This window comes from Pseudonaja textilis, chromosome 4, assembly GCF_049901715.1.
Source record: "Pseudonaja textilis isolate UNSWEBS1 chromosome 4, rPseTex1.2, whole genome shotgun sequence".
NCBI lineage: Eukaryota > Metazoa > Chordata > Lepidosauria > Squamata > Elapidae > Pseudonaja > Pseudonaja textilis.
In genome coordinates, this window is record NC_141993.1 from 18,377,251 (window position 1) to 18,391,049 (window position 13,799).

Genomic DNA, 13,799 nt, shown 5'->3' on the forward strand with positions numbered 1-13,799 from the left:
GATATCTACAATGCAGGTGGCATTTGAACCCTGTTTGTCAGAAAAATATGTGGGGTCTACAAGAGTCCTTCAGCGTAACTTTGTCCTAACACAAATAGGCATGCTGAACTTTCATCCACTGTTTCAGCAAAGGGCGTCCAACCTTGGCAACTTCAAGACTTGAGGACTTCAACTCCCAACATTCCCCAGCCAGCCGTGTATCTCAGTTTGGCTTTCTTGCATACCTTATGACCATCATTCTGGAGCTTCTGCAGGACTTGCTTGAATCCACCAAAGCTGGGCTGCCCCATCCCGAACACGGCATATCCTCCTTTGGCCTGCCGAAAGTTGGGAGCCCCACAAGTGCTGGAAGTATTCAGGACATCTAATTTGCCGTATACATCACGGACCATAAAATATTTCCCCTAAATAGAACAATAACCAAAAAAACGAAGAGATGTTAATGTGCAGAAGGCGGCAGTGTAGGTAATTGGTTAATTAACATCTTCACAAAAATGACATGATTTGAGAATCTGCAGAGGAAATCTGCAGACAAATTCATGGAAGACAGTCCTATTATGGTCATTGTCTATTAATGCTCAATAATAAATATTTAGCAGTATCATGCTGCAATGCACCACTCGTTGGGCAGGGAACCAGAATAGGAAGGCTACATCATGTTTCTTGCCCTCTGTCGGCCATTATGAAAAATAAAATGCTGATCTTTTGGCCCAGAAAAGATCTTTTTTAACGTTTTAAATCATCACCTCTTTCTGAATATCCATGCACAATCTGCAACATTCACCTGGACAAGATAGTGTTCTGGAGTAGATTCTGTAATCCGCCCCACAGAATAGCTGGCTTTCAATAAGTCATCATGTATTTGAAATTCTTCTTTGCAATTGTAGCTGTAAGAAACACATGACACAAATTGCGTGGTTTTTCTGCAACTAGAATATTTTCTGCGATTAAATAAGCATCGTAAGATTCTGTTGCTTAATTTCCTATTCACAGAAAGTTGATACAACTTACCCAGATGGTAAAGTCTGCCACTAAATAAACAAGCTCACAGCCATAAGTCAAATTAGTTGTAACTGTACTATTTTACACTGAACATATACATACTGTTATATAGCCCATACAAAATTACAATCCAATTAATAACATTAATTGAATCTCCAAGTTGTTATCTTGCAAAACTAAGACCTAGATTCTTATATCATCCTATACATATGTGTGTGTGTGTATGGCTTTTGTGTGTGTATATCATTGTAATTAAAAATACAATGATATACACACACAAAAGCCATACACACACACACACACACACACACACACACACACTGTCTTATTTGATTTGATTATCTATGAACTGGATAGCAGACAATTGTCATTTTGTGCTTCACATGGCCAATAACTTTAAATCATTGTTTCATTACAGCCATTTTCTAACATATTTGCCATCATATGAAAATTCTCAAATCCATTTTTGCTTTCCAGGATCCTGCTACTAACTGTCTGGCTTAACCAATAACAAAACCATCAAGTCTTTGTTTCAAAACGTATCAACTTAGTAAGGTTTGGTTTTAACTTGCAAGTTTTATATGCCAACAAAAACTTGTTAATTATATTTTATGCTGTGGCTAATTTTTTAATATTGGGGAATAGGAATAAGAAAGAGACTGCATTCAAACTGTCATACCTAGGGCAGGTTTCTGTGTCTGTATTACACCAACGAAGACCACTAACTACTGACATTCTGCAGCTTCAAGATTTTTCTACAGCCCATTCCCATCTGAGATAACAAAACCAGGTGAGGAAACAGAATCCCTAACCGTAATCCATGGCAAATGGACTATAATCAATTTAGTAGGCCACACGAAGAAATGGCTCGCTTTTAGAGAAGCCTTTCTTAATTTGGTATTCCTCAGATGTTTCCAGCTGTGCTGTTCAGCTATTGTTATCCCCAGGTATGAGTACCAAGTTCATACACTCAATACAAACTATGAAAGGAAAAAAATGTTGGGCCTCTTTTCTTAGCCTAACTCAGGGATTCCCCAAACTTGGCAACTTTTAAGACTTGTGGACTTCAACTCCCAGAACTCTCCAGCCAGCATAGTTCACTGGAGAATTCTGGGAGTTGAAGTCTACAAGTCTTAAAGTTGCCAAGTTTGGAGACCTCTGGCCTAACCCTTTATATAGACAACATCACAGCCCTTAGAAGACAACGAAGCTCCAGAGGGCTGAAACAAAAAGATTAAAGGATCTGCAGAGAATACAGCTGGTGGTTGCAACTCACGTAATGACAACAGGAGCCACCTTATTAGTAATGATAGACTTGGCTTTGTTATTGTGGAGGCCAATGGTCTGGAAGGAGTGTATGCTGAGGGAATGGTGATCCTCCATGGCTCCACTGCCGTGAATATTCTCAAATGTTGCTGTTGCTACTGTCTGCTGAGCTGTGCTGGCAGTTGTACCCATAATCCACAGGCAACTGTATCAATAAAAATAATCAGGTGAATAAGGATAAGGGGAAGATTAAGACTTCAGTATTCTGCAAAAAGAAAGGAAGAGAGAGAGAGAGAGAGAGAGAGAGAGAGAAAGAAAAAAGAAAGAAAAAAATATATTTAGGAAAAGGCAATCAGGATTTGTTTGCATATGTTTATTTATTTACAGGACTTACATGGCTGAAGAGCCATCTGAGGGCAATATTTAAGGGATAACAATATGCTCGCCCTATCTAGCCTAGTAGGACAGGTAGATACCTTCAATAAGAGGTGCTCCTACAAGTAACTTGCTCCTCTGCCATGTAAGGCTTTAAAGGAGATAACTAGCCCCCTGAATTGGACCTAGAAAGCAACTGGAAGCCAGCATAGCTCATGTAGCAGTGGTGTTACTATTTGGCCATTGTTGTTACCTTCCTCGTTTCAGAACTGGAGCTTTCAGACTCTGTTCAAGAAAAACCTGGGGTTTCCTCAGGCATTCTTCACAAAACTGGAGATAAAAGCCATAGCTGATGTTGCACAGGAATAAGGAACCCACAAGTACGTTTCAGGCATCAATCTAGGGCAGGGGTAGGGAAACTTGGCTCTTCTATCACTTATGGACTTCAACTCCCAGAATTCCTGAGTGAGCCATAAAAGGTTCCCCATCTCTGGCCTACTGGTTTTTCAGTTGTGGGGGAAATCAATTTTTGACTTGAATGGGACTGTTTAATATACAAATGTAGGACATATTTTAATATACAAATGTAGGACATATTCTTTATATGTCCTACATTTGTATATTAAACAGTCCCATTCAAGTCAAAAAGTGATTTCCCCCACAACTGAAAAACCAGTAGGCCAGGGATGGGGAACCTTTTATGGCTCACTCAGGAATTCTGGGAGTTGAAGTCCATAAGTGATAGAAGAGCCAAGTTTCCCTACCCCTGATCTAGGGATTAAAACCCTGGCATTCTGTGGCAGATAATGAAGTCGTTCTTGGCAAATGAATCATTGCAGAAAGTATTGCCCAAAACCAGGGGAAAAAATCACAAGCCAGTGATCTATTGCTGTCCTTTCTGGCAAGTCTGATGACTTCTAAAGTAGTCGTTTGTTTAATAAAACAAGGTAAACACTGGGTAAATAGTCTGGAAAGAAAGTACTGTATTTAGAACCATTCATAATCCTGCAGTGTTGTGACTTGCACTGTGATTAGTGTTTCAACTAAATCCTATTAAAGAGGTGCTAGTTAAACCAGTAGCACACCAAACAGTGGATTGGGCCATAGCTTTATTTGAACAAGTTGAGTCAGCATGTTTTTTATAGGTAGCGACTGCTAGGCCCAAATATTAAAAACATGGCTGAAATCTTGCAAGACGGCCAAGTACTCTAAGATATTAACCATAAGCTTATTTTGGTATAAACACCTACAGTGTCAGGACACATGAACTGTCAGCAGTCTCCAGATCTTATCAACCACCCAAGGAAGCAAATATTAGGTAGTATAGGAAGCATGTGCTTTTCATCCTGTTCCATGAATTTTTTTTCTCAGATAGAGAGAATTATTGCTTCCATGTATTATAATATGCATGCAACTTTGACCAAAAAGTTCTGCAGAAGGCTAAAGATTTTACAACCAAGACCCTCTTCTACTATTGCTTCTGCACTCGGCAGAATGCAGTCACCTATAAATCCAAGTAGTATATAACTTCAGTCATCATAAATACAATAGTGCCATGATGGTGAAGCTATGGCACGTGTGCCACAGATGGCACACAGAGCCATTTGTGCTGGCACGTGAGTTGCCGGCAAATTTACCTCATTGGGCATATGCGTGCATCACAGCTGATTTTTGGCCAGTTTGAGGCCTTTTTTTTTTTTTTGGCCTCCCAAAGGCTTGGGGAGGGCTTCTGCAGGCTGAAAATTAGGCCCATTTCATCACTTCCTGTTTTTCTGGAAATACAGGAAGCAACAAAACGGGCCTAGTTTACGGTCTGCAAAGCCTGCACAAGCCTTCCTCAAGCCTTTGGGAGGCCGAAAATCAGCTGTGAGGCGCAGTGCAGGTAAGGGGGCGGTGGGGCGTAGGTGGGTGGGGATTATGTGTAGGGAGCATGAGGGGGGCGCGCATTGCCTTCTGGGTGCTGGCACGTGAGTGCGCGCGTGCAAGCGCAGGCACAATTTTTGGCACAGGAGCCCAAAAAGGTTAGCCACCACTGCAATAGTGTATAAGCCATTAATAACTGTGATAAGCAGCATAGGGAAAAAAATGAACCAAAGTACTGAAAAATGACTTGCTATATTGCCGCAGAAACAACAAATTGGAATTTAATAGTGCTTTATAGAAAGATCTGAACTCAAAGGATCTTATGAAGTAGACCACTGTCTGTAAAACAGTATCAGTGCTTATGAATTTTTAAAATACCATAACCATGCGATTATAAATACTCATTTAATAAGGAAGCTTGTGAGCACGTGAAACAAATTAAAATCGATCGTTTTAAAGTTTATCATCATGAAAATTCTGCCCATCCACAGAGTAGAAATTAGAGTAGCAACCAGAATTCCAGGAACAGCCAATCAAAACATCTTGTCTCATGTTAACACAGATGTGATATATCCGTGATGGCGAACCTATGGCACGCAGAGCCACTTCTGCTGGCACACGAGGTCATCTGGAAGTGCCCCACTATGCACGCATGCCAGCTGATTGTCAGATATCTGGTGCGCATGTGCGAGGGCCGGGGATCCCCACATGCATGCACAGGGGGTGTGGGGTCCTGCGCGCATTGCCTTCTGGGTTCTGGCACGTGCAATTTTCGGCACAGGAACCCCAAAAGGTTAGCCACCACTGTGATATACCATGACACAGATTCTTTCGAAGAAGGTTGGAAACCCAATCAGTTTTCAGTTGTTTATTTTTACATTTAATCTCTTATTTCAAGGGTCCCCAATCTCCAGTCCATGGACTGGCACCAGGCTACAGCATGCCAAAAACCAGGCCACGCAAAGCCCCATCTGCAGGATACAGGCAGCACACAAATCACATCCCCTCCGGTCCACAAAAAACCCACTCTCCATGGAAACTGTTCCTGGGTCCACTGTTTTAGTTGATCAGTTATGTGTTTGCTTTGTTTTAAAAAAATGAGTGGCTATCTGTAGATGCAATAAGGGCAGGGAAACAGTAATGTTTTGCTGTCCTTATCACAGTGAGGTAGGCCTCATCGTGATAAGGACATGTTCAATCAGGTTTGCTTCTTGTCTGTGATGAACCAGGACGTGACACAAAGGCAACACAGTCAGATAATCAATAAGAGTCCCTTTATTATCTCCAACTTTGCCACCAATGCCCAGGTTACCTTCTGGCTGGAGAAAAACTCCCAGGAACAACCAAAAGTCCAAAACATGGTCAACCCAAACTGTAACTTAAAGTCCAAACAAGCCAAACTGAACTAATTAGTTTGACAGGGCAGGAGCAAGAATTTCAGACTTGAAGGCATGGCAAAACTTACATGGTTGGGAACACAAATAAGCCATGACAACACAGGATAAAGTCACATTTATCCTGCCGCACACAGCCTGCCTTTCTTATCAACTGTCTTCCCAGCTGTGGCTAATAAAGGAAATCAGGGCCCTTTCCTTCCCTGTTAGGCACTCAACCCGTATTGCTCTCTTCTCCATTCCTCCCTGTGTGCCCTAGGATGAAGAGGGGGTGGGCCTGGTTCTTCCTCTGAACTCCCTCTCCCTTGTTCTACCTCTGTCCTGCTCTGCCCAGTCGGAGTTTGCTCTTCCCCAGCCAACGAAGCCATACTTCCATTCCCTGTCAGCTGTCCAGCTTCTTTCTCGGATTCAGACTCTGATGGGGCATGACTTTGTCCTTCACCAGTGCTGTTCTAGGTATCTCTTCTCATCTCCTTTAGATTCTCGGAGGGAGTTTCAGGGCCCCGGGACAGGAGAAGTTGCTCAGATGCAATCCCGTTTCTGAACTCCAGCCACCCTCTCATTCCAAATGGCTGATGAGGATTTTGATTAGCTGACCCACCAGAACAATCCCAATTGGTCCCTTAGTTTTCTGGGCTGTACCATAAGGGGAAGCTTTTCTGTGTGGCTCTCACCCTTGGGAACATCATCCTTCCAGAGAGCAGGCTGACTCCAACCCTGCTGACTTTTCGTAAGATCTTACACACCAATTTTTATGCTAGAGCCTGGGGCACCAGATGTGCAAAGGAACCCATCTTCTAGTTATGGTAATCTATGTTTGTGATTTTTCTCAGTTGCTGCCTTCTAATTTTTGTATGTGTGTTTGGTTTTATTCACTTTTACTATTGTTAGCTGCCCAAGGACATTTGTTTGAGATTGGCAGCCGTATAAATTGATTAAATAAATATTTTTTTCCTTCTAGTTCACTCTCAATTCCCCAGAACAAGAAGTTTATAAGACAAGTTCAAGCTGTTCAGAACAGCTGGCTCCCTTCTAAGGGAGGGAGACAGAGCTGCTGTTGCAAATCTTGAAACTTGAAACAGGACTGCCGAGAGCAGGATATCATCCTTTCCTGGTACTGTAGTTGCTGTTCTCACCTTTGATTCATCCAATTACCTGGAAAAATCAATTAAACCTTCAAATCTAAGCACAAATTACAATGAGTTTAAGGGAATGGTACATCAGATTTTGTACAAAATATGGGTTGCATCTCTAGAAAACAGACCCCAAATGAATGAAAACCACCCATTATTTTGTGACTTCCCTGTACCTCAAACCCACTTAGAACACAGAACATAGAATTCTAAGGATGGAAGATGTTATTGCAGAGTAAATTCAGGGCCAAAAAAGTAAACCAGATGGCTGATGCTTCATTTAACTTCTTTATAAACACATAAAGTAAATTTTACAATACCACTTGTAGATTTCTCCCAACGTGGAGCAAACTCAAACAGAAGCAGACATGTTACAGGTTCAAAGCAGAGCAGCAGCTCAGGAGTTCAGAAACAGATATCAGTTTCACTTTAGTTCAGCAGGCAAGCAAGATAAACATCAGAAGAGACAATAGCTCAGCTTAACATAGCTTCAGAGCTGCAGAGCTTAATACAGAGCGATGCCTAGGCTTCTGCTAGTTGCAGTTTCCAAACAGTCCTCACTGGCTGACTTAGTTGCTATGCCTATTCACTGACCTTGTTACCATGCTCTATTCCAGTTCATGAATATTCTCTGACAGAAGGGACCTTGTAATATAGGTAGTCCTCTACTTACAGCAGCTCATTTAATGAATGTTCAAAGTTACAATGGCACTGAAAAAAAGACTTATGACCATTGTTGTGGCATTTTGACAACCACAAGTCAATGAGGAAGCCTGATTCCCTTAACAACCTTGTTAGGAACTTAACAACTGCAATGATTCACTTAACAACTGTAGCAAAAAGGTCATAAAATGGGACAAAATTCACTTAAATGTTTCGCTTAGTGACAGAAATTTTAGGCTCAATGATGATTGTAAGTCAAGGACTACCTGTGTTATATATTATTACCAGCTTGGGATTGTTTTGTTTTGTCTTGTTTTTTCCTTTTGGCAATTTCAGAATGAAAATTTGAAATACAATACTTAGACAGCCAAAACAGGACAACAACTTCCTAGACAGAATTGAACTAATTTTACTTTGTCTTAAAATGCTGTCATTTCTGGTTAATGTTTATTTCATATACTTTGCCACTGTAACTTAGAGCAAATACTATATCACTTTTCTGAATAATTTTGAAAAAATATCTTTTGAAAGTCAAGGCAAATTCTCTTCTAAAAACAGGTAAACAGAAGAACGAATAGCAGTTTAAAATAGTTTTTAATTTATTGAATTGTACTCTATCTTTGTGAAGGACAAAGTCCTTTACATTTCGTCTTAACCAGGCAAAAGGGATTGCCACTTATTTCCAAAATAGGAAAAAACACTGTAGCCTTAAAAAGCAAAGAGAATAAACCAAGAAGTTTTTTTTACTTCTTTGGAAAAAGTTCCACATTCTTCAAAACCGGCCTTTTTCCTTTCCTACTTTCTTTCTCGGTAAACCTAGATACCCTTGCTGCACCTCCATTCGCCTGAAATGTTATAAATCATCATTACATCCTAAAATCATAATGTCCGTTCTCTACTGATCCTGTAATTCATGCAGCGCTTACAAGCATACTGATCGTTGGAGAATCTACAGCACTCAGGTATGCTGGTTGGGAACTTATAAGAAACCAGCTTAAGGAAAGCTGAGTTAGACTATTGTTTAATTTTATTGGACACGTACCTCGGGGAGGGATATTGTGTAGCGTTTTCCCCAATCTGAGCAACACCTCCTGTGGGGAAGACTACCAAGTTGGGAATGTTTGCAGTTAGAAATTTGGACTGGATTTACACAGGCTAACCTGGCCAACAGTACCCTCAGAAATATAATTACTGATAGTATCATCCACTCTTTGTGGCCTCTTCTTGGTTTTTGTTTTGTTGTTGTTGTTTTTGTCCCTGCCTTGATTCCTATTCAGCAGGCTGGGCCGTTCATTCTACCCACACATCATCACAAGATTTGTATTGTCAAGAGGGATGGTTGACCTTCCAGGCATGCTCAAAAGCACCGCTGTGAACATTCTTCCTCTTGCTTAAAATTGAATGTAAACTTTTTAGGGAAATTTAAAGGAAACCAAAAAACAATAACCAATAAATCTGCACAACTTTTTGGTGGGGGGAGAGGATGAATAGAGGCCACATGAATGACAAACCAGCCAGCACTCTTTTATTGTCCGATGAACGTTTTTAAAAATGTTTTATCAAAGGGATCTTTCTTTTCTGTCCTATTCACAGTCCCTGCTCCTATTAATGGAGATGGTTTTTGTGAGTGCTGCTGCAAGTCCATTCATGGAAGCACTTTTTATGCCAAAGTGGGGAGGGGGGGAATCCTTGACGCCCTCAACTGTATCTATTACTACTGACTTTATGCTCCCCAATGATTGAGGGTGTTCCATCTTTTTCGCACGTCCCCAAGCCAACCCTCCTAACCACCCAACCTACAAAATTTCGGACTAAAAAGGCCAAGCAAATACATTCGCTTTGCCATCCCACGCGCCCTAAAGCAAACCTAAAGAAGTCACGTGTCAAGAACAACTCCGCTGTTGGGGAAGTCTGTGTGAAAGGGGCAGGCAGGAACTTGTACTGACATTGTATGAAAGAAGACTTCAAAGAGAACACAAGCTTTTCATTTATTCCATTAATATCCGTATTTCGTTTGAAGAGCACACCGTGCCATGCCTTTAGACCCATTAAGGAGACAGAACAGTTACGTTGGATCAAACCATTCTGGTTCTATATGGGTTATTCCAAGATAGGCATTTGGATGTTAATGAAAAACTAGCACAGATTAGCGGATGATGCTGTTAATATGGCACTGCAGTATATATTTTACAACATCTTGAATCGCCAGGGACTTACGTAAAGGTCTACAGTTTGGCACTCAATACCATCATTCCAGAAATTCTTCTCTCTGAACTGACTCAGTTAGACCACATGTGGTGGATTATAAGCTTTCTAACAGACAGGAAGCAGCAGGTGAAGCGAGGCAAGACCACATCAAATACCTGTACAATTAACACAGGTGTCTGCTAGGGCTGTTGTGCTCTCTCCATCACTCTTTTCTCTCTATACCTGGGGTGTCAAACTCACAGTGTCAGGTCATCATGTGATGTACCACGACTTTTCCCTCCTTCACTAAACCAGGGATGGGCGTGGCCAGCGCAAGACGCATCCGGTCCCTGGGCAGTGAGTTTGACACCCCTGCTCTATGCCAATGCCTGCATCTCAAAGGATCCCCCTGTTAAAATACTGAAGTTTGCAGATGATACAACAGTCACTGATCTCGTTCAAAAGTTTGATGAATCTGCATACAAAGGGGAAGCTGGCCCACAACTGGCCCTGTGGTGCAGCCAGAACTATCTAGAACTGAACACACTTAAAACTGTAAAAGATAATAGTACATTTTAGGAGCTGCCCTCCTATTCTACCACCTTTTCCACTATTAGGCAATGGAGTATCAGTAGTAGAGACCTTCAAGTTTCTGGATTCTATAATCTCCCAGGACTTGAAATGGACACCGTCATGAAAAAGTTACAATGAAAAGTGTTCTCCCTGCGCCAACTCAGAAAGCTCAGACTGCCCAACAAGCTGCTGATACAGTTCTACAGAGGAATTAATGAGTCCGTCATTTGTACTTCTATAACTATATAATTTGGTACAACAACGGAACAGGACAGGCACAGACTTCAATGGATAGTTAGGGTTGCAGAAAAAATAATTGCAACCAGCTTGCCTTCCACTGAGGACCTGTATATTGCACAGGTCAGAAGGAGGGCTGAGGCAATATCTACAGACCTCTCATATCCTAAAGATAAACTGTTTCAACTTCTCCCATCAAGATGTCACTACAGGGCAATGCATGCCAAAAATACTAGATACAGAAACATTTTTTTTCTTCATGCCATCACTCTGCTAAACACATAATTCCCACAGCATTGTCTTATGCCCAAGTACATATAACCATATAGTAGGATTGTATTACTATTATCCTTCTCATCTTTCCTATTACTTACTTCTATTGGTATCTTATGACTATCACTTTCTTGGTTGTATATTATGATTTATCACTGTAACTTAAAACAATTTATCATTTATCACTTCGTTGCTTGTATGTACACTGAGAGCTTCTGCACTGGAGACAAATTCCTTGTGCGTCCAATCACACTTGGCCAATAAAGAATTCTATTCTATTCTATTCTATTCTATTCTATTCTATTCTATTCTATTCTATTCTACTCTACTCTACTCTACTCTACTCTAATTGCACTGATATCTACAATGTAATCTCAGTTCAGATACAGAAAGCATACCGTGAGTGTGGAAGGAAGTATCTGCAAGCTGAGAGAGCACAATGACCCTAAATTACTACACACCGCAAAGTTTGAAGCTGATAAATCGTTAGCTCAGTTTTTCCTTCATTCATCTTTATCTTAAGACAGTAGGGACATTTAAGGATAAGTTCAAAATTAATGGTACTGAAAGATGATAATTGGCAAAAGAGCAACCAGAAACGTTTATAATTAAGTGGGAAATTGAATCTGGGCTTGCTAGTCCCAATATTGATTGGATTCACATTTCATGCTAAGCCATGTTTGCTTAATAAGCTCATAAAAGCACAGGGAGTGGATTTGCAAACTATGCTAAACCAAAACAAACTCACATTACTGTAGAGCTAAGCCAAAACAAGGAGGAGAAGATGAGTTAGTCAATACAACATATTGATATTAAGCAATTAGTTTAGCCGCCTCAGCTGAAAGATGAACAAATCACATTTCTTTCAATTTATATGAGTGACAGAGCCCAAACAGCTCATCTTTTTATGCTGGCTGTCAAGGCATTTCTTCATACAGATGTTACTGCATCTGACCATGAACAAATGCCACATTTTACAGATCCCAGGAGATGGGAGGAGGGGATACAACTCGCTCCCATTTCTTGCTTCGGCATTTTCACGCTATCTGTCAGAAGGTGGCTTTGTATGCAAAGGCACAACAAACAGTCCAGGGTCCCAAAAGACTACAGCAAAACGCAACAACTCTGCCTCCAAAGACACAATAGCAGTGTTGTTTCCATGCCAGTCCCTTGTTGGGGGGGGGGGGGACTTCATCCCTCCTCCTGAACTGTCCTGTGCCACAGTTATTCACACATCTTGAATTTACATTCGACTTGGCAGGAATCAGAGACAAGCCTAACAATGGGCTAAATTTAGATAGCGTGGCTAACAGGGGAGAGATTAGAGGCCCACAGTGGCAGGATGCATCTGTCTAGGTCTCCGCTTCTTCTTAGCAGGAGGGATCCTTTTGCCCTGGTTTTTTTTTTTTTTTTTAGCTAAGAGAATCAATGCAAAGAAGAAAAAGCACTTATACATACACACAAACACAAGCACACACACACACACCCCTTTAGCTCCCTTCCCCCCAAAACCCTTTCATCTGAGCCAGAATCATGCATGACTTAGTAATTTAAGTAGGACGTCTTGAAAAATCGTTTCTGGCTTTCACATCAGCTCAGTGTATATTGCCATATTTTGCAAGTCAGATTAGGGTGAATTCCGCTTCCTTTCTAGGTAAGGAAAAGGCTATACATGACAGCCAAGCTGAGAGAGTTTTTGCCATGGCAAATATTGGCAAGGCGAAGTCATTTTCTGAAAATCCTAAATTGCCGTTTGGAACCCCAGGCTGGGGTTTCGTTTCATCGTCAACGTTTTTGGCAAGCTGAGACACCCTTCAGTAGGCTTGGCAAGCGAAAGATCTTTTCACCTCCATTGCTTTGGTTGAGTTCATTTCTTTTCAAGACTGCTCTTCTTTTCAACCATGAGAACGAAAAAAAAGGACAGTAAAAACTCACAAAAGGGAACTAGCTGGTGTACACGATCAGCGTTAAGACACGGTTCAGGCGACGTCTTCAGGCTTTTCAGAGAAACAATCCCATTTGTAACGTCCCACATCTGGCCCGTGGGATTTCACTGAAGAGCTGGGTGTGGAAGAACGTATTTCACAAAACTAACCCCCCAACTTCACCTCCTAGGATTCAATTCTTGATTTATTTATTTTTTAAAAAAATGATCCATAAAGTTAACAATAAATACTCAGAGGGACTAACTCAACAGGAAAGAGTAAAGTCATGCAAAAGCATTTCCATCCTGGAGCAGCGTGTGTAAAAGAAGGCACATCTGTGTATGACCTGAGCCTCCGGAGCAAAATGGAATTACAGCAAAGGGCAGCGAACAGGGGAAATGTTATTGTAGCAGCCAGCAGCAGCATGTACTTGAAATTATCAAGAGGGAAATGATTTCACCAAACAGGTTGTCTTTTGGCATTTCCCAGGGAACATCCGGTATATGCATTTGTTCCTTTTCCAGCCCTGGGTCAAAAGACAACTTTTTTTTTTGTTGTCTTTCCAAAAGAGAACGCCTTGATGGAACCATAACAATATCCTTAATAGATCCTAGTCTGAGCTCTTCGTTTTGAAGGATTTTAATTTATTAGGATGAAATTGACAGTGGCACAGTCCTGAGTAGAGACAAAATAAAAGCCATCATTCTTTCAGCCTATGACAAATGGCATGTTATGTCCTGAGGACTCAAGGAGTTCTCACTCAGGTCCACTCACTTTATGTGGGCGTTATTCCCCCATTCCCATTGGTTGGTTCTACCCAGCAGCCAGCTATAAAAGCAGGCTGCGGGGTCCAACCGGTTGCTGATTGCTGCGAGCCAGTTCCAGGCTTGGCAAGCACGGTCAGCCCT

General features: G+C 41.3%; 1 protein-coding gene across 4 annotated transcripts in view; it reads right to left on the bottom strand.

Moving 5' to 3' along the window:
• The window catches only part of PALD1 (phosphatase domain containing paladin 1), a 127,482-nt gene that overhangs the window by 75,912 nt on the left and 37,771 nt on the right, over positions 1–13,799 (bottom strand). For all 4 annotated transcript variants that reach the window (XM_026713536.2, XM_087932330.1, XM_026713537.2 and 1 more), the window contains exons 2-4: positions 2,279–2,473; positions 785–887; positions 225–404 (exon numbers count right to left, since the gene is read on the bottom strand). In XM_026713536.2, the coding sequence (XP_026569321.1) occupies positions 225–404; positions 785–887; positions 2,279–2,473 (478 nt within the window). The remainder of the gene's footprint in view (positions 1–224; positions 405–784; positions 888–2,278; positions 2,474–13,799) is intronic.